Genomic DNA, 24,627 nt, shown 5'->3' with positions numbered 1-24,627 from the left:
GCATTGAGCTGAAGAAATTGATTCTTGGTAATACATCCATCTTAACTATTGATACCCTTGCCTGTACTGAGTTTTTAAGTTTTGCCCACCTGTCCAGGTCGTCTTTGATTTTGTTCTGTATTTTTGTGTAATTGTGCTTCACCGTTTGTCTTATGGTGGGAAATATTTCCACACCCAAGCATCTGAAATGTTTGACCATGGGTATCGCACCTGGGAGGGTTGTGTCTTTTTTTGCACTGGTGTTAAGAGGAAGAAAAGCCGACTTAGGCCAATTTATTTTAAATCCCGATAAATCACCAAAGTTTTCTATCAACTTGAGTATATGCGGCAATGTGTTGTTGGGGTTTTGCATGAACAATATTACGTCGTCCGCATATAAACTAATTTTATGATGTGTGCCCTTGATTACTATTGGTTCTATGTGTTGGGATTGTCTTATAAATTGTGCTAAAGGTTCTAATGATAGATCGAATAGTCCGGGACTAAGAGGGCAACCCTGTCTGGCTGAGCGTGATACCGGAAAGATATCGGAGATGAATGTGCCTGTTGTAATCCTGGCCGATGGGTCCTTGTATAGTACTTTAATCATATCAATGAATCCTTTTCCTAACCCCATCCTTTCTAATACTGCCCATAGAAACGACCATTCCAACCTGTCAAATGCTTTCATAGCATCCAGGGATAGTATCGCCTTAGGTGTGGTGTCCTCTTTGTCTGCATCTAGTACGTGCAGTATTCGCCTTATGTTATCATTGATCAGGCGACCTTTTATGAAGCCTGTTTGGTCCGGATGAACTAAAGACGTCATATGCTTTTGCAATCTGATGGCTAATATCTTAGAGTACAGTTTGACATCGGTTCCGAGGAGGCTTAAAGGACGGTAACTACCGCACTCAGTGGGGTCTTTGTCTTTTTTGTGAAGAACTGAAATGAGTGCGATATTTTGGTGTTTATGGAAGCTTCCCTCTTTGACTGAGTATAAGATCATATTTAGTAATAAGGGTCCAAATATGTCCAGAAATGTACATTTCTGATGGGATACCGTCAATTCCCGGAGCCTTGCCGTTTTTCATTCCGGATATGGCCTTCTTGAGTTTTTCTAATGTGATCGGTACTTCTAACTGTTTAGCGTCGTCCTCCGTAAGTTTAGGGAGAGTAATTTGATTAAGATATGTGTCTAATTTGTCTTGATCAAAGGTCGTTTCTGAATTATATAAATCGGAGTAGAATTCTTTGAATGTATCGTTTATTATTTTGGGTTCTGTTACTAGAGCTTGTTGTTTCCTAATGGCAGTTATATCTGCACATTTTGCATTAATTCTTAGTCGCATGGCTAATAGGTGACTAGGTTTAGAGCCTTGGAAGTACTGCTGTTGTCTTGTGCTGCGTATTTGCAATTCCGATTTTTGTCTGTATATTGCTTTGATCTCTGTCTTTAGAATGTTAACTTGGTTTTCTAGTCTAGTAGAGTTGTTGTATTTTAAAGAATTAAAAAGCGTTGAGTAAAGCGTTTCCATTTCAGATAGTTTTGTGTTTTGATTTTTGCGCAATATGGAGGAAAATCTATCCGAGAAATCCTTGATCATAGTTTTTACCGACATCCATAATATTCTGGGATCTTGCACCGAGTTAGCATTATCCCGTAGGAATATTGTGAGAGCTTCTTTAATTTGTGTAATGAATTCATTGTTGTTAAGCAGCATAGAATTAAAACGCCATCTTGGGGCCCGGGAAGATAGTGTACCAAATGTTGCTTTCAGGATTAAGTAGCAGTGATCTGATAGCGCATTGGGTGTCATTTCCACTTCATATTTATCAAATATTCTCGGGGATGCAAAGACGTAATCAATTCTGGATAGTGTGTTGTGTCTCGTCGAACGACAGGAGTACTTGCGGGTCATGGGGTTAAGTGAACGCCATAAATCAGTTACCCCTGTTGATTTCGACCAATCTTTTAATGCTTTAGATGAATTTTTTTGTTCGCTGGAAAAGGTAAGGTAAGTTTTGTCCATCCTTGGGTTCCAAATGGCATTAAAATCTGCACCTATTATATATGAGTACTCGGGATGGTTTAACATTTCTCCGGTTAGTGAAGTGAAGAAACCCACTTCGTACAAATTTGGGGCATATACCGCTGCCAATGCAATTTTCCTGTTATTGTGTATAATCCTAGCTATAGTTATGCGCCCCTCAGCATCCGACCATACCCCTTTCAATTCGATATTTAATTTGCGTCTGACGACTATGGCTACCCCTCTAGTTCTCGTAACAAAAGAAGAGTGACTAATATTATGGTATATGTTATCCGCTAACGTATTTATGTCTTCCTCTAAAATGTGCGTTTCGCTTAATAGAGCCACGTCCACATGTTCTTTTTTCATCAGTGTGAGCACGCTTTTGCGTTTGTGTTGTTTGTTTATCCCACCGGTGTTCCATACCATTATATTCAAACTAGCCATAATCTATGCATGTTTTTGTGTAGTTTTTGGTAATGCTTCTGGAGTGTGAAGCTACAATAGATGTACATCCAATTAATGAGGTCCCGTTGAGAGCTGAGCTTAAAAACATATATATATACAAATAAAAATCCCCTATTTTCCCCTCACCCAGAAAGTCGTACAGGCCTGTGTTCCAAGAACACATCCTCCGCGATTGACTTTCTCCCATAGTCCACCGGATTGCCCAAACTGAGCATTGTAATCTTAATCTTCCTATGCTAATTGCCATAGGATCTAACATTTCCATTGTATTGCAATAGAATGTCGCTTTTGGTCTTGCACCTTCCCTTACTGTAATGAAGTATTGTGATAAATGACAGAAAAAATAAAATAAAAAATAAAAAAAGAGAATAAACTTTCATCGACATATTCATTTGAACCCTCTACTTACGTGTGGAAAAAAGGAAAAAAGGAAAAGATTGTAGAGCAATATTGACACCTTAATGTGAAGAACATTGGAAAAGAACAATGTAAGTTAAAATATATTTTAAAAAATATAGAGTAATGAGAAGAAAAAATTAAATAAAATAAAAATCAATGGAAAGATATAGATAAGGAATGAGAGATAGAATAATTATCAACGTGGAGAAGCCACTAGAACCGAATTAACAGATTAGATAAGATAGAAAAGCAGCGCCTTTTAGAGCTTCAATGTGCCTTCAATGGAGTGATTACTTAAATTGTTAGAATAACCTTGTAGTGTTCATACGTTTAAGTGTGGTTAATTTTTTAAATATTATTAAGGACTGATTGAACTTCATTTAATTTATTATCTGCTATGTGTATACACACCGGATGTTTATTGTTAGAGTTGTAGGCTTCGTTGTCATGGTGCCTTATATTCTAGAAGGTTGTAGAGTATACTAGTGCCTAGACTATTTTATGTTCCAGAATGATCTAAGAGACCCAGGGCATTTGAGCGATAAACCCAGAATATTCCAGATAGATCTTTTTGCAATGATATGTATTTGTCTCCTCAGAGACCAGAGACTGAAATTATAATGTATTATGAATCGTATTATACACAGTACACATTGTTATAGACGGCTTGCATATCGTCTGCTACCTTGATGAACACAATAAAGTCATTCTAACACTGGTATACATTGAGAAAGAGGCTTATCTGTTTCCGGCATTTTCGTCCTGCCTTGGGTTATTTGCTCCATTTCGATTCAGAAAATCCTCAGCTTCAATAGGTGTGTATATACCTGACCTGCGGCCGTCACTGCCCAAGAATGATAACAGCGCCGGGTATGATAGCCTTGGCTTGTAACCGGCTTTGAACAGCTTTTGCATCACCTCCTTGTATGGTAGATGTCGGATGATGGCATCTTTGCTCAAATCTTCGTAGATAAATATTGGTTTACCACCATAATTCAGATTCCCACGTTGGTTGCGAGCAAATTTGATGATGTCATCCCTTGTTGTAGTCTTCCGCAGGGTGACAATGATGACTCTTGGCCCGTTGATTCTTTGCCCCCGAGAACCGATTCTGTAAACTTGGTCCACTTCTGGCACTGTGTTTGGATCGATGTTACCCAAAATCGTTGATAACACTGTTGGAAAGTTGGGATCTTCGCAGTTTACTGCTTCATCAAGCCCTACAATGCGGATGTTATTCCGCCTGTGGTAGCGTTGGGTTTCTAGTAGCCTCTCCGTCGCTTCGTTTTTAAGTCCTTGTATTTCCCTCCGATATTCTTCTTTCACTCTTTCCATCTCTTTTCCCATCTCTGTCATGCCACCTTCGTTCGCCTTGACTGCCCGTGTAATTTCTGTCACCGTATTCTCCACTGTCGTGATTCGCATGGACTGTAAAGCGACCGCTCTCATAACCTCTTCGAATTTAGTATCGATGTGTTCAACGTGTGCTTTGGAAGCGACCATCTGTTCTTTTACGTGTGCTTTGAAAGCGACCATCTGTTCTTTTATCAGGATAGTCAGAGAGTTGAAGTCGGGTTGTGTAATTGAACTGCTTGTGTCAGTTGATGTTATTGGAGCAGTGAGGGATCCGATGGATGTTTTTGCTATTATCTTCTCAAAATCGCCTGCTTTTTCCTTCACGGTACTTTTTTCTGATGTTCCTGTTATGTTGTCATCTATTGTCTCCCTCTCGGGGCCAGTTGTCCTTGGTCCCTGTGTATTCTCCTCTATATTCCCCGCGTCGGGGCTTGTCACCAACGGATCTGCCACAGCGTCGCCTGTCATTTTCCTTGAACGTGTTTCAATCGGCGCCGTTAGAATTGCTGTGTCTTGTTTCCTTCCACCCTTTCTCTTATCCTTATCCATGTTGTCTTTTGATATAGTTAGTAGAGGGTCTTATCAATACATACGATGTGGTCTAATCTCTTTTGGTATTGTCCAAATAAGGTTTTTAAACGAAATTAACGATAACGGGAGCGGAGCTGTAACCAATTGCGTGCGCTACATATTGCAGCTAAACCGGAAGTCCCGGACCCTAGAATATTATGGATGTCGGTAAAGGGAATGATCAAGGATTTCACTGATAGCTTTTCATCCAAAATACGCAAGAATCGATGCTCAAAACTGGCGGAATTAGAAACGCTTTACTCTACATTATTTACTTCTTTACAATATAACGACTTGTTCGACTGGAATCTCAAGTTAATTTACTAAAAATAGAGATTAACGCCATTTACAGACAACAATCTGAAGTACAAATAAGTAGCACAAGACAACAGCATTACTCTCAAGGTTCCAAACCAAGTCACCTACTACGCGATTAAGAGTTAACGCAAAATTTGCAGATATAACTTCCATTAAAGCACAACAAGGACTTGTAACAGACACCAAAGAAATAAACGCGACATTCAAATAATTCTACTCCAACTTGTATAAATCAGAAACGACCTTTGATCAAAACAAAATGGACACATATCTTAATCAAATTAACCTCTCCAAACTTTCAGAGGATGATGCTAAACAGTTAGAAACACCAATCACACTAGAGGAACTCAGGAAGGCCATATCCGAAATGCAAAGTGGTAGGGCTCCTGGAAGAGACGGTATCCCACCAGAAATGTACCTCTCATGCTGGGACATAATTGGACCCCTATTACTTAATATGATTTTATACTCAGTCAAGGAGGAGCACTCATAACAGTCCTCCTTAAAAAAGACAAAGACCCCACCGAGTGCGGTGGTTATAGACCCTTAAGCCTCCTCGGTACCGATATCAAACTGTTCTCTAAGGCAGTGGTTCCCAAAGTCGGGGTCGCGACCCAAAGGTGGGCCGCGAGCAGCCACTGGTGGGCCGCGAGACGATTTAAAAATAAAATAAAAATAAAAATAAAAAATAAAAAATAAAATTTTATTTTTTTATTTTTTATTTTTTTATTTAAATTTTTTTTTGTCAGGCCACTGAACTTAGAAGCAGGCCAGGACAGTGTTTCTAGTTGTATTCTAAAATTCTATTATATTGTATTCTAAAATGTGACTATATGGTTTTATATTAACTTAATAAATAAACAAAAACGAAAAATCTACTTATTTCAACGAACATTTTAAACTAAATAACAGATTATGCACATAAAACGCTGAAAACAACCAAAGCAACAATAGTATTTTAATGAGGCTATTATTATCATTATTATTTTGCAACAAGTTAGCCCTTTCATAAATAGCACATATAAATGAATAACTAACTTGAACTAACTTAATAGGATTGAAGTGATATTTGGCTTAAAAAATCGGTCACCTAAAAAAAAATAAAAGAAAAAAAGCCTGACGATGTGCATTGGGCCGCGGCTCTCTGACGCCTTATTTTCTGGGCCCTGGCCTGAAAAGTTTGGGAACCCCTGCTCTAAGGTATTAGCCATCAGACTTCAAAAGCATATGACGTCTTTAGTTCATCCGGATCAAACTGGCTTCATAAGAAACCGTTTGATCACTGACAACATAAGACGATTACTATACGTACTAGATGCCAGCAAGGACGACACCACACCCAAGGCGATGCTGTCCCTGGATGCAATGAAAGCTTTTGATAGGCTGGAATGGTCGTATCTATGGGCAGTATTAGAAAGGATGGGGTTAGGAAAAGGATTCATTGATATGATTAAAGTATTATACAAAGACCCATCGGCCATGATTACAACAGGTATAATCACCTCCGGAATATTTCCGGTATCACGCTCTTCTAGACAGGGTTGCCCTCTTAGTCCCGGACTATTCGATTTATCACTAGAACCTTTAGCACAATATATAAGACAATCCCAACTCATAGAACCAATCGTAATCAAGGGCACACAACACAAAATTAGTCTATATGCGGACGACGTAATACTGTTCATGCAAAACCCTAACACCGCAATGCCTCATCTTCTCAAGTTGATTAATGACTTTGGCGACCTATCGAGATTTAAGATAAACTGGCCAAAGTCGGCTTTCCTTCCACTGAACGCTCCTGCAAAGAATACAAGTCTTCCAGAATAAATACCAATGGTTAAACACTTTAGATGTTTGGGAGTTGAAGTATTCCCTACCATAAGCCAAACGGTGAAACACAATTACATAGAAATCCAAAATAAAATAAAATACGACTTTGACAGGTGGTCAAAACTTAAAAACTCAGTACAGGCACGGGTTTCAATAGTTAAGATGGATGTCTTACCTAGAATCAACTTCATCAGCTCAATGCTTCCGTTACCCCCTCCAAAAAATTACACTCTTCCGCATATACATTTATTTGGAATAACAAACCACCACGTATAAAAAGATCCACCGCACAGAGAAACAAAGCCGACGGAGGGATGGCATTCCCAAATGTTTTCCACTATTTTAAGGCGTACACTTTAAGACCACTGACAACCTGGTTTGAACCCCAAGCATCAGTATCCTGGAGAAATTTAGAAGTAAATATAGTAGCACCACAGAGACTGCAGGACATAGTATACACCAAAATATCAATTAAGCAATGCGAACTGAAATTTGGCCCCATAATTACTCATGCGATCCGGATATGGCGTGAAACACACAAAAAAATATTCTAACCCACATAAATGGCATAATCATACTCCCTTATTCAATAACAATGCACTCCTGATTGGAAAACGACCTATAAGATTCCATAGATGGGAAAAGCAAGGCATACATACATTAGGAGATGTTTTCAACAAACAGGGTATTTGTAGTTATGATGAAATAGGAAAAAAATTTAATCTCACCGGTTCCACATATTATTTTTATGCACAATTATTGTTATGTTTGAAGGCTCACGGTGTTCCATTAAGGATACCAATTGCACACCACAGATACCACAATTTTTTCTATGAAAGAGAGACATCGAGAGGTTTTGTATCCGATTTTTATCATCAATTACTAACGGCCTCGTATGAAACCCTCCACCTAGACCAGACCTGGGCATTGATTCTGACTGGCCCGCGAAAGATTACATGATAATAATAAAAAAAATAAAAAAAAAAATCATATTTTTTTTTTTTTTTTTTTTTACTTTTTTTTTCATGTCAACGTTCACACGCACAATGTACGCTTACCTAGGATTTGACTTGATTCAACAACAAAGCAGTCAGGGCAAGCCGAAAACGGTCGAAAGTGTGGTTATTTGAAGTTTGGATATTTTTTTTCACAACTGAGGTAGGTAGATTACATTTTTAGAGACTAAAGTACAGAAAAAAGGTACCGTTGGGTACCGGTATCGATTCACAGGTACCGGTACCGTATCGGTTCAAATGTGAACGGTACCCATCCCTACTGAACACACAACTGCATGGCAAGGGCATTTTTGCTCATGAAATGCATAGCCATGTGAAAGCCTTCATGACAAAGTTGCAATTAATTTCAAGGCAACTAGGCAGCAACAATCTCAAACACATGAAAACCCTGAAAGAAGTCAAACCATCAGCTGATCACCGGCACAGGTACTCATCCATGTTGGGAGCACTGCATGATGAATTTTCAAGGCGTTTTCAAGATTTCAAAAAGGTTGAGGATGAAATGCAGCTGGTTTCCTCTCCCTTTACCTGCAGTGTTGATAGTTGTTCAGCTTGAACTCATTGACCTGCAGTCTGATTCACTACTGAAAGAGCACTTTAAGTCAGCATCACTGCTAGAGTTCTACTCTGCTCTCAAGGAGGAGAACTTTCCAAACATGAGGAGACATGCTCAGAAGATGTTGGTTCTCTTTGGATCCACCTACATATGTGAACAGACATTCTCAGTCATGACGTTTACCAAGTCCAGGTGATGAACATCTGGCAGCTGTGCTTCGCATCTCCACCTCAGACATGCAACCTGACTTTGATGGACTTGTTAAAGCTCAACAGAGACTGGATTTATCACACTGAATGAAAAAAAAATAACTGAAGAACACTAAAATGTGGAAATATAACAAGTGAAATGGGACACTTGATCTTTTTATTTCTTTTTTTTGCACAGTTCTGAAAACATTAAATGTTTAATATAGGCATGTAAAGGAAAAAAGGCTACTGGGACACTTTTCTTTACACAGTTCAGTGACATGTCTTGTTTATTTTTGCTATAAGATGATGTGATGTCTTTAGAAAGCTAAGAAAATCCTTGTTTCAATAGTATATGAAACTCAAAATGCCCTTTGTTATTAATGTTTCACATTTTGTTTATCATTTTAAAATAAATTCTATTTGAATAAATTATATTTTTGAAAGCTAACCTCACCTTTTAATTGCCAAATAATAACATACACTCTTACCAGGGGTCAAAACAATGCCATTTACTGCTTTCTATATAGAAATAAAATGTATATTATGCATAATTGAGTTTGGAATTTTGGCCCGGCCCTCCAACATATTTTCAGTTGCTCATTCGGCCCCCTGGGAAAAATAATTGCCCACCCCTGACCTAGACTCTATTTGGAGGAGGGATATACCAGACCTGGAAATAGATTTTGATTGGCAAGAAGCCTGGGCAAATGTTCGACTTGCATCAAGGAACCCGGACCATCAACAAATCAATCTTAACTATATTCATAGGACATACTTGACTCATATAAGACTGAACAGAATGGGTCTTAAACAAGACTCCAAATGCTCCTTATGTACAAATGGGGACGAGGGGACATTTATGCACATGTACTGGGACTGCCCACCAGTTAAGATATTCTGGAAAGAAGTGACCCAGCAATTATCAAATCTCTTAATTCTGAATATACCTGTACACCCCTCTGTATTACTGCTGAATGATGTTTTTGAGTATGCAGTACCTATACAGCTAAAGAGATTGGTTTTATCTGGTATTACAGTGGCTAAAAAATTGATAGCATCACGATGGATTCAACCGGAAAAAATTTGCTTATATATCTCGATGTGATTTATCTAGAAATATCTACAGCAAGAATTTTGGGTCTCAATGAATCCAAATTGACAATGTGGTTAGAAGTGGTGGAGAGAATAAAAGCTAGCATATAATGGTAGTGTCTGGTTAGGAGCGAATGATAATGGATGGATTATCCATTGGGGGGTCCAGGGTGGGGGGTGCGAGCAAGAGCATATGTGTGTAGGGGAATAGATAGCAGGTATTAGGGGCATATCTTGTATAAGACATTTATTTAAACAGTGATTTAATTTGATGTGCACTGTTAACACTTTGGCTGCCATGGGTTAAATTCATGATATACCATAGATTGCCAGCTCTATTTGTCTATGGAGAAAGTCCCCTTTGCAGGGCTATAACTTTTTAAATTCTATTGCTACATTGCCATTATTAGGGCCCATTCAAAGTCCTATATGTATTGTTCATTGTGTAGCAACATTAAACTTTTTCATTCACATATTCATAGTAAAGTATGGTCTAATGTATAAGTATGTTTTCATCTCTTTCTGCAGCTTTCTCCAGAACGTGATATATAGCCCCAAATGCATTATATTGATGATGAAATACAGTTTGATGGCAATCAGCGCGATATAAAAAATTCCAACTAGACGTACTTCTAGAAGTTACTACACGTCATCTGATGTTGACCGGATGGGCGAGGGGGCGTTTATAATTCCGTGGGCAGCGTTATACCAATCATCTAATGTGGGTCAAATGTTGATAATAGCAGTTAGTATCGAAGACGGTAACGTTACACGCTAAAACTCACCCCAGTCTCCGCGAGCCGTTGGGCGATCATCGTAGAGTAGAAATTTTATCATTATGGGATGGCGATTTACCCGGTCCATCTCCAGCTTGTATAATGGTATATCCGTCCAAATCATGTTGTTTATCGAGTTATTGGCAATCGATCGCTATGTAGCGTGACGAGCCAGAGTCCCGGGACATGTACCGAGTGCCCGGAAGCAATACGGCCGTCCAGCAAAACCTCTACTGCGCTTCCTGTTAAGCGATTGCGCTGATCGGCCACCAGATGGCGCTCCTGAACCGCCAGAGAGCTCAGTGGGTCCTCCTGGTGGATCTCAGGCCAGCGGAGGGGAAATATGAATCCGATTCCAGATTTTTGAAATATTGATATTAAAGACGCTGTAAAGCGTCATCGGCAACTTGAGCATGGCCGGGAATGACGCTTTAACACGGCTCCTGGCAGCCAAAGTGTTAACAATGCTTGTATATCTAATCGTGTGTTGTCATGTTTGTTTATGTGTTTGTTTAAAAAAAAAAAAAAAAACGTTTTTGGAATTACAGCAGAAAAGCGTATAAACATACTTATATTCAAGACGGTATTAACACAACAATGTATGAATGAAAAAATATAACGTTCCCACATCCGGAACGATAGATAATCGATGTTGAATGGGCCATAGTAATGTCAATATAGCAATAACGTTTAAAAAGTTATAGCCCTGCAAAGAAGGTAAACATCTCCATAGGCTTTCAACGGTGGCAGACTGGGTACTTTGATGGGTACAATGGCTGGCAGTCAATGTGTCAAGGACTCCCAAATTGATACACATTATGACATTGCATATGTCTTTGTCTCAGGAACCCCCATCTGAGAAGAGTTGTGTTGTTAGATACGAATAACTCTCTACTGTAGTAGAGGATCTGGAGAGAGTTATGATCAGAATAGTCATTCATATACATTATGTTCTCACTACTAGTGAATGTAAATAGTGAAATTAAACTATTCCCTGTCTGGGGGCCCACTGAACCCTCCTCAAGGACCCCTGAGGGTCCCTGGACACATTTACATTTACATTTAGCTGATTGCGCCCGCTAATAGCACCCTTAACTGTGTGTGATTTGCGCCCGCTATTTGCTCCATCTTAAGGACCTATTCACTATTAGATATTGCGCAAATTATATACTAGCGCAAACACGCCCATACAGTGTGCATTTTGCTCCTGATATCTGGCAGCGCAGTTGGTTCGCGGAGCAGTTTGCTCTCGCAATTTGCAATTTGCTCCTGATATGGTAAAATAGTATAAATACTGTATGACAGTATGCATGTCCTAGGACAATCGCAAATTAGAAGTCCTGGCGGATCAATAGCTTGTTTCTATAACAGATAGACATAACAGTATTTTTCACCATTTGTATTTAGTTTATTTCGTAATGTATAGAGCTTTCTTAATTTGTGGACCGTCCTGCGAGCCCCAGGCCACCGTCCCGCGAGCCCCAGACCACCGCCCCGCGAGCCCCAGACCACCGCCCTGCGAGCCCCAGACCACCGTCCCGCGAGCCCCAGACCACCGCCCCACGAGCCACAGACCACCCATGAGCGGGACGAGACCAGGTAGAATTTTAGGCGCACGGGAAACAAGTCTCGCGGGGCGGTGGTCTGGGGCCCGTGGGGCGGTGGTCTGGGGCTCGCAGGACGGTCCACACACCGCTATCAGTGTTCTTCTTCCCCGCCAATGAAGAATTCACCCAAAGACCCAATACCGTGGCAACAACTACCGCACTACCGGTAGAATAAGTGCCGAGAACCGTGGGAAGTGATGCAAACTGTCTTGTCGTGTTTTGAACATTTATGTTGTGTTGATGGAATCACGTTAATATAGAGCGATGAAAACAATATGTTATTTCGATTGATATGAATTGGATAGGCTGTTAGAGGTTAGAGGCAGAACTAGCGTAACGCGCTGTTTGGGCGTAGAGAGAGCGTACGTCAGTGGCCAATCAGATCGCAGAACGCGAACGCGGAACTGCAAGTTTGTTGGTAAAAGACTACACGCGAACGGGACCCACTCTCTCCCAAAGCCAGATGTGAACCGGTGCTCGAACCTGTGACACCATTAAGATGTAAAAGTCTTGACATGGAGGTGCACCGTGACCAATGAATGAGAGAATGCATTTTTATCAACCCAGAAAATGTTTTTTGAGATTTTAGACACATTTTTTAAAACAAGCCTTTTGCTATCAGATCAGTTCTGAAAACACATCCTGAAAGTACTCTCAGGTCCTCTCCCAGTCTGAAAGTCCTCCTTAGGTTCTCTCCTAGTCTGAAAGTCCTCCTCAGGTCCTCTCCCAGTCTGAAAGTCCTCCTCAGGTCCTCTCCTAGTCTGAAAGTCCTCCTCAGGTCCTCTCCTAGTCTGAAAGGCCTCCTCAGGTGCTCTCCTAGTCTGAAAGGCCTCCTCAGGTCCTCTCCTAGTCTGAAAGTCCTCCTCAGGTCCTCTCCTAGTCTGAAAGTCCTCCTTGGGTCCTCTCCTAGTCTGAAAGGCCTCCTCAGGTGCTCTCCTAGTCTGAAAGGCCTCCTCAGGTCCTCTCCTAGTCTGAAAGTCCTCCTCAGGTCCTCTCCTAGTCTGAAAGTCCTCCTCAGGTCCTCTCCTAGTCTGCAAGTCCTCCTCAGGTCCTCTCCTAGTCTGAAAGGCCTCCTCAGGTGCTCCCCTAGTCTGAAAGGCCTCCTCGAGTGCTCTCCTAGTCTGAAAGTCCTCCTCAGGTCCTCTCCTAGTCTGAAAGGCCTCCTCAGGTGCTCTCCTAGTCTGAACGGCCTCCTCGGGTCCTCTCTTAGTCTGAAAGGCCTCCTCAGGTGCTCTCCTAGTCTGAACGGCCTCCTCGGGTCCTCTCCTAGTCTGAAAGGCCTCCTTAGGTCCTCTCCTAGTCTGAAAGTCCTCCTCAGGTGCTCCCCTAGTCTGAAAGGCCTCCTCAGGTGCTCTCCTAGTCTGAAAGGCCTCCTCAGGTCCTCTCTTAGTCTGAAAGTCCTCCTCAGGTGCTCTCCCAATCTGAAAGTCCTCCTCAGGTGCTCCCCTAGTCTGAAAGGCCTCCTCAGGTGCTCTCCTAGTCTGAAAGGCCTCCTCAGGTCCTCTCCTAGTCTGAAAGGCCTCCTCAGGTCCTCTCCTAGTCTGAAAGGCCTCCTCAGGTGCTCTCCTAGTCTGAACGGCCTCCTCAGGTCCTCTCCCAGTCTGAAAGTCCTCCTCAGGTGCTCTCCCAGTCTGAAAGTCCTCCTCGGGTGTTCTCCCAGGTCCACACGGTCATTAAAATCCTGAAAAGGTTATGGCATTTAATGTTTTCCAGGCCTGGAAATGTATTGGAGAACTTTTGAAATGTTAGATCTTGGTTATAAGATTATGATTCAAAAATAAATTTTATAGGAGGCGAGAATAGGTCAGAGAGACTATTGTGGTGATTGCTATTTAATAGGTGATTCTTAGTTTCATAATTACAGAATTACAATGCTACTGTATAGCTGGTGTAACTGTGGAAATACAGGCATGGAGATTTGTTGAAGTTATGGAAAAGTAATGGAAACGTTTTGGAATTTAATAGGAAAGTATGTGTGGGAAGTGGGAACCCTCTTAATATTAAACAAATCTGTTGGGCTTCCAGCCTGCACAAAGTGGGCATTGACCTAAGGGCTGGGAGGTATACTGAATATGAAGGATCCATGCAAAAGTATGGAATGTTACTATACCTGTATGTATGTGGGGTGAATGGGGAAAATTGCATTCTACCAAAGGATCTTATGTTTTGTTAACGTTCCAATTTCTAAAAGCCAAACTGCTAACACTAGATGACGTTGGTGACCTGCAATGTTGGCGATTTTTCCTTTTTTTATTATGTAAAATGTATAAATGCATATTAGAAGGCTTTGTTCACGGGACCACAGCTGCCTGGACCACAGTGTAATGGTTGAACTAAAGCCAGAACCCAGATGCAGACACACACAGGCAGAGACGATGTTGAATCAGAGAAAACCCAAATAGCGGGTTTATTTTTTGGGAAAAGGGAGAATACGGTAACCAGGTTCTTAGAGAGTCCATGGAGTTGGCGCACAGACGGATAACAGACGGTCTGTAACCGGGGATACTGGAGGTTCTCAGACTGTCCGGGGAGTAGGCGAGTAGCAGGGGTAGTCAGACAAGCGGGGGGGGTCGTAGCCGGGAGTGGGTTCTCAGACAGTCCAGGGGATCCACACAGAGAAGAGTAGTCGGGCAGGCGAAGGTCATACGCAGGGATCCAGAACTCGGGAGCAGGGTGTGGAGGATGGCTTAGAGTAGACGACAGAGTACAGCAACTTGCAATAGGCCTGATCTACAAGATACACAACACCACTAAGGTACCCATGTACATGTCAAAATACTTCCCAAAGGTCAGTAAATACCACGACCACAACACCAGAGGGAGTTCCACAAATCATGTTCAACCCAGATTCGGCACAAACAAGGGTCTTAATCAATGTGGAACGCCCTACCCACAGCCATAAACAAATGTGAATCCCTACCCACCTTCAAAACCACTCTCAAAGAGCACCTACGGGAGGCTGCAATTCGAAACTGGCCCTCGTAAATGTCCAATACCCCCCCTCCCACCGCCTCCTAATGTACAGTTTCCTCTCCCTCGTATGTATATATTATCTGTTAGGATCTCTGTTTAACAGTACTGTATATTTGCATATCTTGTATGTCACAAATGTAACAGTACTGTATACCTGTATGTCATGTATTGTCATAAATGTCATGATATATATCTGTATGGCCCCCGTAAATGTACAAACCCCCCCTCACACCCACCCACCCCCTCCTAATGTACAGTTTCCTCCCCCTCGTATGTATATATTTTCTGTTAGGATTTTCTGCTAGGGGACCCTGATGTAAACAAGACAAAAGTCTTTCTCTGGTCTGCATCCCCTTAACAATTGGACTGACTGGTAAATAAGAAACTACGATCTGGCAGCCTCATGACATCTGGGCCAGGTCTAAATAGGTAGAGTAATCAGCCGGTAGATGTCAATCAGCTTCTTTACACACCTGCACCCCATCCTGTACTTAGGAGAGAGAGGGAGTAGCTAGGCCGCAATAGAATTGGCGAAACCAAGGGTTACAGAAGACGGGAAGCCTGGAGGCTTGGAGGTGCATGACAGCTAGAAGGGATCTATTAATACATACATTTTCCTACAGCTACAGCAAGGACTAGAGACTCGGGAGAAGCTATCCGTGAGAGGTCTATTGAGTCTATTGAGAGCTGACCTTTATCTGCACTTAGTCTTAATCCCGCCTCTCATTGCCATGACAGGTAGAAGCAGAGTGACACATGTATCTGTTTCCTCATCTCTGCCTTCAACCATCTTTTCATTCTCTGTGGAGCAGCTCCAGATCTTTATTTATTTTTACATGTTGTGGACATCACAAGGTCAAGTCTTAGTTCTCTGGTTTATGGCTTTGGGAGAGTTCTTATTTAATTGGACTCTCTCAATTTAAGTCAATTATAATAACTTGAATCCTCTCTTAAATTCTGTGGTATTTCCTTTTAAGCTAATGGTAATTTGAGGTTAGGTCTGTCACAACAACATCAAAACAGCTGGATTTGGATTTATTTTAGTTTGTCACACATTGCAAAACACCATCCCCATCCTGGAGAGGACAGAAGCTGGTATAGTTAAAGGAGAACACCACCCACTTCACGTATGTTCTTCCTGTGCCCCAGTTCAGTCAGTATTTGTGAACATGCACCACTCTCCTAAAACAAAGAATTAGAGAGCGAACCCTCAATGAACCCTCCAAACTGGAATGTACAATCTGGGGCTGGTTCATAGACAATGAATGGGGCTCTGACTCTTATGAGGCCATAAAATGTTTATGTGAGCTCTTACACCCAAATTAGGTTTTATTTATGGTTCAGACATTCCAGAAATATTAGAATATAAACCTAATTTGGTTATAAGAGCTCACACAAACATTGTATGGCCTCACAAAGTCAGAGCCCCATTCATTGTCTATGGAGCAGGCCCAGATTGTACATCCCAGTTACATCACCTATTTGAAGTTTTTTTTCTCTGATGTATAGCTTTAGGAGAGGGTGATTGTGTGTTCACAAATACTGACTGAACTGTCCTGGGCACAAGAACAAGAACATGTGAGAATTATTATAATGGGCGGTATTCCCCTTTAACCAAACATCAGCCTGTTAGGGATTAGCCTATCCCTGGTCGTGAGTTCTTAATTGATATGGTTGTGGACCAGTCGGCCGAAAGACGAAGCGGAGACAGAGTATTTCTCAAACGGAGCTTTTATTCATCAGAGGAGAAGACAGTCACAGTCACCCCGCGCGGGCACATCACCAGTAGAAAAAGGAGGAAGGAGCAGAATATCCACATTACATGTCATTTTATACACTCTTGAGAAAGGGGAGGGGGGTGTGTGTGTATGTCTCTGTGTGTGTATGTATGGGTGTTTGTGTGGTGTGTGCTTGTGTGTGTGTGTGTGTGTGTGTGTGTGTGTGTGCTTGGTCAGAAGAAGGGGGGCTAATTGTTTCCAGATGTACTCAGGGAGCCCCTATTCTCGAGAATAACATCTTCATAACTCAAAGGGGCGTGACAGCTTGTGCGCGTGTGTACGTGAGTGTGTGCGTGTGCACGTGAGTGTGTGTGCATGTGCGCGTGAGTGTGTGTGCATGTGCGCGTGCATGTGTGTGAGGAGGGAGCCGGCCCTGTGTGTGGAAGGGGCCTTCAGCCAGAGGTCATCAGGTCACGCCACATGCAGGGGGAGAGAGACACAGAGAGCAGTGTGCAGCCTAAGCACAGATATCAGATATTACCAGGAATCAATGAACTAATCTATCAATTCCCCCTTTTGACGTTAAATAAAACGTCAACACACAGTTCATTGATCTGTATCCGTCGATTGTCACCTCATTACATGCATCACATCCAATACCAGACGGGATAATCAACATCAGGAGAGCAGAGAGAGAGATAGAGGGAGGGGAGAAAGCGGGAGAGAGAGAGAGAAGAAAGAGAGAAACACAGATTCTGGCAACCTAACAGAAGATACAGTAACCCCGTTGGACCCCCCTTACTCAGGCACCCCAACGTCCATCAGGGCGCTACCTTCCCCCTGTTACAGTGCACCGCCCACCTGGGTCGGCCCCGTCTTCTGGAGGGCAAGGGCTGACCTCCTGAGGTTGGTCCCCGTTCCAGGTGCGGGTCCCCTAGACAAACGTGTCTCCCCTGGTCCGCCGCCTTCCCAGTGTCTCAGACTGTCCTCTCCACCTCTCGCCGGCCGGCCCACCATCACTCCAACTCAGCTCAGTGTCACTCCTGCTGTGGCTTCCCCCGTTCTAGTCGTGGATGAACTGCGTGTCGTAGACGACGATCAGCGGTGATTGATCTGCGGTCTCCGCGGTGCCTGGCTGCGGTGTTCCTCTCCGGTGCTGCGGTGGTCATCTCCGGCCTCTCGCACAGCTGCCATCTCCTCCGGTCGCCTCTCATCCTGGCCCGTCTGTCCTTCGTCTCCTCCTGCCTGTCATCCGGTCGTCTGGTGGTCTGGTCACGGACGTCTGAGGGGCTGCCGTTGGTAGCTCACCCCTGGGTCAGACGCGCTGCAGACAGCTGGTAGTGACTGTCTGGCTGGATCTTCTGCATCGTCTTCTCCTCCTCCGCGTGTCTCCATTCCTCCGTCCGTCCTTCTGGCCCACATCAATTCTCACTGGAACCTCCATTTGTTAGGGATTAGCCTATCCCTGGTCGTGAGTTCTTAATTGATATGGTTGTGGACCAGTCGGCCGAAAGACGAAGCGGAGACAGAGTATTTCTCAAACGGAGCTTTTATTCATCAGAGGAGAAGACAGTCACAGTCACCCCGCGCGGGCACATCACCAGTAGAAAAAGGAGGAAGGAGCAGAATATCCACATTACATGTCATTTTATACACTCTTGAGAAAGGGGAGGGGGGTGTGTGTGTATGTCTCTGTGTGTGTATGTATGGGTGTTTGTGTGGTGTGCTTGGTCAGAAGAAGGGGGGCTAATTGTTTCCAGATGTACTCAGGGAGCCCCTATTCTCGAGAATAACATCTCCATAACTCAAAGGGGCGTGACAGCTTGTGCGCGTGTGTACGTGAGTGTGTGCGTGTGCACGTGAGTGTGTGTGCATGTGCGCGTGAGTGTGTGTGCATGTGCGCGTGCATGTGTGTGAGGAGGGAGCCGGCCCTGTGTGTGGAAGGGGCCTTCAGCCAGAGGTCATCAGGTCACGCCACATGCAGGGGGAGAGAGACACAGAGAGCAGTGTGCAGCCTAAGCACAGATACCAGATATTACCAGGAATCAATGAACTAATCTATCAAGCCTCTGCAGCAAGTGTGAGATGACCAGACTATTCTTTTAGCAAGCTGGTCTTCTGTGTGGTTATTTTATGAACGGTGGAGTGCACTTAAGCACTTTGCCTGCAGGGCTATTAATCCTTAGCTTGCCCAGGCGCAGCACGCTACAATACACTACAAACACTACACTACACTACACTACACTACATTACACTACACTACACCACACCAAACTACCGAGCTCATCTGCAGATACTCAGAGGCTTTTTGACATAAGCACTTTAACATACAGTGTTGAAAGAGGACGGTAGTGGCTTAGTAACGCCTCACTACATGTTGTAATGGCAAAAGCGTGGTCATTTGCTGGCATAATCCGGTGTTATGTAAAGAGTTATAGAGTATTATGACAACAGCGAGTGGGTGTCTCTAGTAACTTCCATTCAAACATTTCCCAGAAAGTAGCATATTGTTGCTTTAAAGGGGCACTTCACCAAAAAAAATACAATGGTGTGACTGTGTGTTGTGTTAATTACAGCTCCATGACATGTAATGCATATTTAGGTCTGTGTAGAATCATATTACAACATTCTGAATTAAAATATCTTAGTGCACCTGAAAGAGTTAATGCTTATTTACTTAGGTCTGTAGAATCATGTTCCAACATTCTGTATTAAAACATCTTAGTGCACCTAAAATAGTTAATGCATATTTAGGTCTGTGTAGAATCATGTTACAACATTCTGAATTAAAACAATCTTAGTGCACCTGAAAGAGTTAATGCATATTTAGGTCTGTAGAATCATGTTCCAACATTCTGTATTAAAACATCTTAGTGCACCTAAAATAGTTAATGCATATTTAGGTCTGTGTAGAATCATGTTCCAACATCAAACAGATATTTTAAAGATAAAAGAGTGGAACATATCAATACTGTGTCTAATTGGTACCGGGCAGATTTAATACACAGAAATATTGAAAAATGTCGTATGAAATATGTTCTCGCACACAGGCGCTCCAGTTTTGTCATCACCACCAAGATCTTCTGGGGAGGAAAGTATGTATTCTCCTTTACCCCCCCCCCCTCTCTCTCTTTCTCCCTCTCTATCTCTCTTCCTCTTTCATTTTCTCTCCCCCACCTTCTTCTCTCTCTCTCCCTCTCTCTCTTTCTCCATCAGTGTCCAGATGCATCCATCCTGTGTTAAATTGTAACATAATGTGAATAACTTGAAATAAACTCCAAACCAATTTTGCATCATGTTCTGATAGATGAAATGTCGCCCACAACAAGTCTGTGTGGTGACAAAATACAAAAAATACAACATGCAGATATTTATTTTTCAGTCTTATTTGGCTGATTTAATCTAGTGTAAAACTAAATAAATAAATGAATTAAGATCAAATTAAATAAAAACACTGTGGTTTCTAAGCACCCATTGCAAATTTGTCTTGCACTGACGTGTCAAATGTTATTTCCCTAACTGGTTTATAGGCAAACAAGTGGTGACTGTAATTAGAACAGGTGATTATCATTAAATGACAGCCGGACAACAGGACCATGTACCTTCTTCAGAGAGAGAACCCTCTAATCCAGACCTGGGCAATTTACGGCCCGCGGGCCACGTCCAGCCCTTTGGCCGTCCGTGTCCGGCCCGCGGTCAATCAGAACGGCGTACCAAACTTCTTTGAGCAGGAGCATGCCGCAAGTCCGCACTCCGGAATGCGTTTCACTCGACACCTAGCTACTTTGCATAACAATAGCTCAGGTCGTCAGGTGTGTTCAAATACGTCGTCAGGTGTGTTCAAATACATCCTCACATACACTGTATAAAAAGAGCATTAAACTCACCACTGCACCACTGCCTGCAGCTAACCATCCAAATGTCAGCTCACTCCAAGAAAAGAAAAGTTGATACAGAATGCCGCATTTTCAACAAGATATGGACTGCTAAATATTTATTTACAGAAGTCAAAGGTAAAGCAGTGTGCTTAGTTTGTGGTACACAGGTCGCCGTATTCAAATATTACAATTTTAATTGCCACTACGTGACCAAACATGCAGATAAATACAATAACTTGTCGGATGAAGAGCGTGCAAAGGAGTCTGATGCTTTGCTAGCTAAACTGCAAAACCAACAAGGACTTTTTACAAATGTTTGCACACCCAGAGAAGCAGCTGTCAAGACAAGTTATGTCATATCCCACAAGAAGAAGTACGTGTTTTTTCTGACAGAGTTTATTAAAGAGTGTTTGTTGGACTCTGCAGCACTAATATGCCCGGAGAAAAAAGGTGCATTTGAGAACGTGCCACTCTCCCGACGCACTGTAACGAGGAGGGTTGAGGACATCGCACACAATCTGGAGCTTCAGCTGAAGAACAGAGCGGTCAACTTTGACTATTTTTCCGTGGCTTTGGATGAGAGCTGCGATGTACATGGCACTGCCCAGCTGCTCATCTTCTTACGTGGGATAACTGCAGACTTTAAAATCGCGGAGGAGCTGGCAGCTGGCAGGAGGTATGCATGTTTGGACAAGTTGGGACTTAAATGGGACAAGCTGGCTGGTGTGACAACGGATGGTTGTCCAAACCTGACGGGGAAAAATGTCGGACTTTTGAAGAGAATGCAGGATAAAGTGACAGAAAGCCAGATTTCAATGCACTTGTTCAAACCCAAGCCAGACTGGATTTCTCTCACTGAACAAGTAAAAAGTTACACATACTGTACACAAGCCTCATATCCCTCCTATAGTTACACATACACACAGTCCTCATATCCCTCCTTACACATACACACAGTCCTCACATCCCTCCTTACACATACACACAGTCCTCATATCCCTTATAGTTACTCATACAAGTAAAAATAACTGAAAAAAATCTAAAGCATGTATTGCTTTTTGTATAAAGTTGATCAATTGCATGTCTTTTAACATACTGCAAAACATCTCTTCAGTGTTTGTGAAGATTAACAAGTTGAAAATAAAATGGAACACTGATGTAATGATTGTTTTAGTTTTTACTGTTTATTACTTCTATATTTCCATATGTTTATTCTTCTGATTACCAGTAGCAGCTAATCAAAATATATAATTTACTAGTTTTTACAATGGGAGATAATGAATATTGAGCAGAATTAAGTTCAAGTTATCATTGGTTCGGCCCTCCAACACAGTTCAGGTTTCTTATGTGGCCCCTTGTAAAAATGAATTGCCCACCCCTGCTCTAATCGGTGGGGCTGCAGCGCCATAGACAATGAATGGGGCTCTGATTTCATGAGGCCATAAAATATTTGTGTGAGCTCTTACACCCAAATTAGTTTTAATTCTGGTTCAGACCCTCTAGCAATGCTAGAACGTAAACCGAATTTGGGTGTAAGAGCTCACACAAACATTGTACAGCCATATAAAGTCAGAGCCCCATTAATTCTCTATGGAACAGCCCTAGATTTTACATCCCAGTGTGTGACATCACTGACTAGTTAATGGGGACATTAACGTGTGTTGTCGGGCCCTATAAATAAATTAAATTTTATTTGATTTGATTCTCTCTCTCTGAATTCTAGCTTTAGGAGAGAGTGGTGCATGTTCACAGATACTGACTGAACTGTCCTGGGACACAGAAAGAACATACATGAATTCTTAAAATGGGTGGCATTCACTCACCCCTATCATCATGCTAGAGAGGGGCTCATCGCAAAATCTGGCTGCTCACCCTCACTGGACAGTCACCAATTTGCCTACCGTGAGAACAGGAGCACGGAGGACGCTATCTCCTCAGCGCTACACTCCACCCTCCCCCACCTGGATGAGAGTAACACCCATGTGAGAATGCTGTTCATCGACTTTAGCCAGGGGTGCAGTCGTGCACACACGCGGTTACACGGCGTGTTATTAGAAGTCACTCAGGGCAGAAGTGCGCGCAATGATAAGTACCCGGCCGTTGTAGAAAGCTACCAGGCCGCCTATTGCTTAATAACAGCGCAGCAGTGCTGCTTTTGCTTCCGCGTTTTCCCTGATTGGCTGCGCCATGCCCCGCGGCAGGCGCGGCAACCGCAGAGCGGAGCGGCGGAGCGGCAGAGCGAGCGGAGCGGCAGAGCTTGCGGAATTATGTAACCGCCCTAGTTTAGAGAGAGAGATTTTCATTCGGCGCTTCAGCTCACCTGGCAGAGCAGCGGTCCTGCGGTCCGTTGTTGACGAGTTCGAATCCCATCAAATTTTCTTTTTTAACGTGATTTTTTTTTTTAACGTGTATTCTTTCGCCGGTTAAGGTTAGGCATGGTTAAGGTTAAGGTTAGGCATTGTTTCGGAGTTGGTTAAGGTTAGAACGGTTACGTTTAGGCGCTGTTAAGGAGCTGGTTAAGGTTAGAGTTTGTCTTAGAGAATGGCAATATTCTTTCTATGGTTAAGGTTAGGCATGGTTAAGGTTAAGGTTAAGGTTAGGCATTGTTTCGGAGTTGGTTAAGGTTAGAACGGTTAAGTTTAGGCGCTGTTAAGGAGCTGGTTAAGGTTAGAGTTTGTCTTAGAGACAGCCTATTTCCGCACTGCCGCTCTCCCGCGTTGCCGCGGTCACATGGTCAAATTGTCACATTCTTGCACTGCTGCGCTGTTAAAAAGCAACACGCTACCAGGCCGGCGGCCGGTACTTCTCACCTAGACTTTGCATAATAATAGGAACCTACGAGAAGGTGGGGGGCTGCTTGATCTCCATTGTTATGCATAATAATCATCTGTTCTGTGCGCAACTGAGGGAACATGTATGCGCGTGCGCGGGAGCGTGCATGCGCGTGGCGTGTAACCAGTTCCCATATTACGACTGCACCACTGACTTTAGCTCAGCATTCAACACCATCATCTCCTCCAAACTCATCTCCAAACTAGGTGACATTGTGGAAACCAAGGACCTTGACATCAACCCCTCTGTCTGCAACTGGATACTAGACTTCCTAATGAACAGACCTCAGTTTGTTAGGATAGACGATCTTACCTCCTCCACCCTCACCCTAAACACCGGCGTCCCGCAAGGCTGCGTGCTGAGCCCACTCTACTCCCTCTTCACCCACGACTGCACTCTTATACATGGTACCAACACCATAATTAAGTTTGCAGATGACACAACGGTGGTGGGCCTCATCAAAAATAATGATGAGTCGGCCTATAGGGAGGAGGTCCAGCACCTGGCGGCGTGATGTGCCGACAAGACCAAGAAAACCAAGGAGCTCATTGTGGACTTCAGGAAGACCAGAGCCAGTGCGCATGCCCCTGTCCACATCCATGGGACGGAGGTTGAGCATGTCTCCAGCTTCAAATTCCTGGGAGTCCACATTTCCGAGGACCTCTCTTGGAACCTCAACACCTCAGCACTGGTCAAGAAGGCTCACCAGCGCCCCTTCTTCCTGAGGAGACTGAGGAATATGCTATTTAAATGTGTTCCTAGATCCTCATAGACCCCTACACATACTGTATGTGTTTCATCAGAGAGGTCATAGAATGTGGGGGTTGCAGTGCCTTGCTCAAAGGCACGCTGGCCTCTGTAGTGCTGTTAAAGACAGACAACATTAAACATCAGTCACTGTTCACAGCCAGTCAAAACGTTCTACACTAATCAGTTAGTTGACTTGGGTCCGACCTCAGAAGACTGTTGATGCATACATTTAAAATGAGGACCAAAGCTCTACATTTTCAGCCTAACCATGAATATGCAACATAT

General features: G+C 43.0%; 1 protein-coding gene across 4 annotated transcripts in view; it reads left to right on the top strand.

Moving 5' to 3' along the window:
* LOC311244594 (voltage-gated potassium channel subunit beta-2-like) overlaps window positions 1-24,627 on the top strand; it is a gene marked incomplete at its 5' end in the record, with an annotated part of 317,065 nt that overhangs the window by 251,222 nt on the left and 41,216 nt on the right. For all 4 annotated transcript variants that reach the window (XM_084334187.1, XM_084334186.1, XM_084334189.1 and 1 more), the window contains one exon: window positions 19,933-19,977. In XM_084334187.1, coding sequence (XP_084190313.1) covers window positions 19,933-19,977 — 45 coding nt within the window. The remainder of the gene's footprint in view (window positions 1-19,932; window positions 19,978-24,627) is intronic.

The sequence above is a fragment of the Notolepis coatsorum genome (genome assembly GCF_963971535.1).
Source record: "Notolepis coatsorum genome assembly, chromosome: 17".
Lineage (NCBI taxonomy): Eukaryota > Metazoa > Chordata > Actinopteri > Aulopiformes > Paralepididae > Notolepis > Notolepis coatsorum.
Note: the sequence above shows the minus strand (reverse complement) of the source record. Positions and strands in the feature narration are given on the sequence as shown.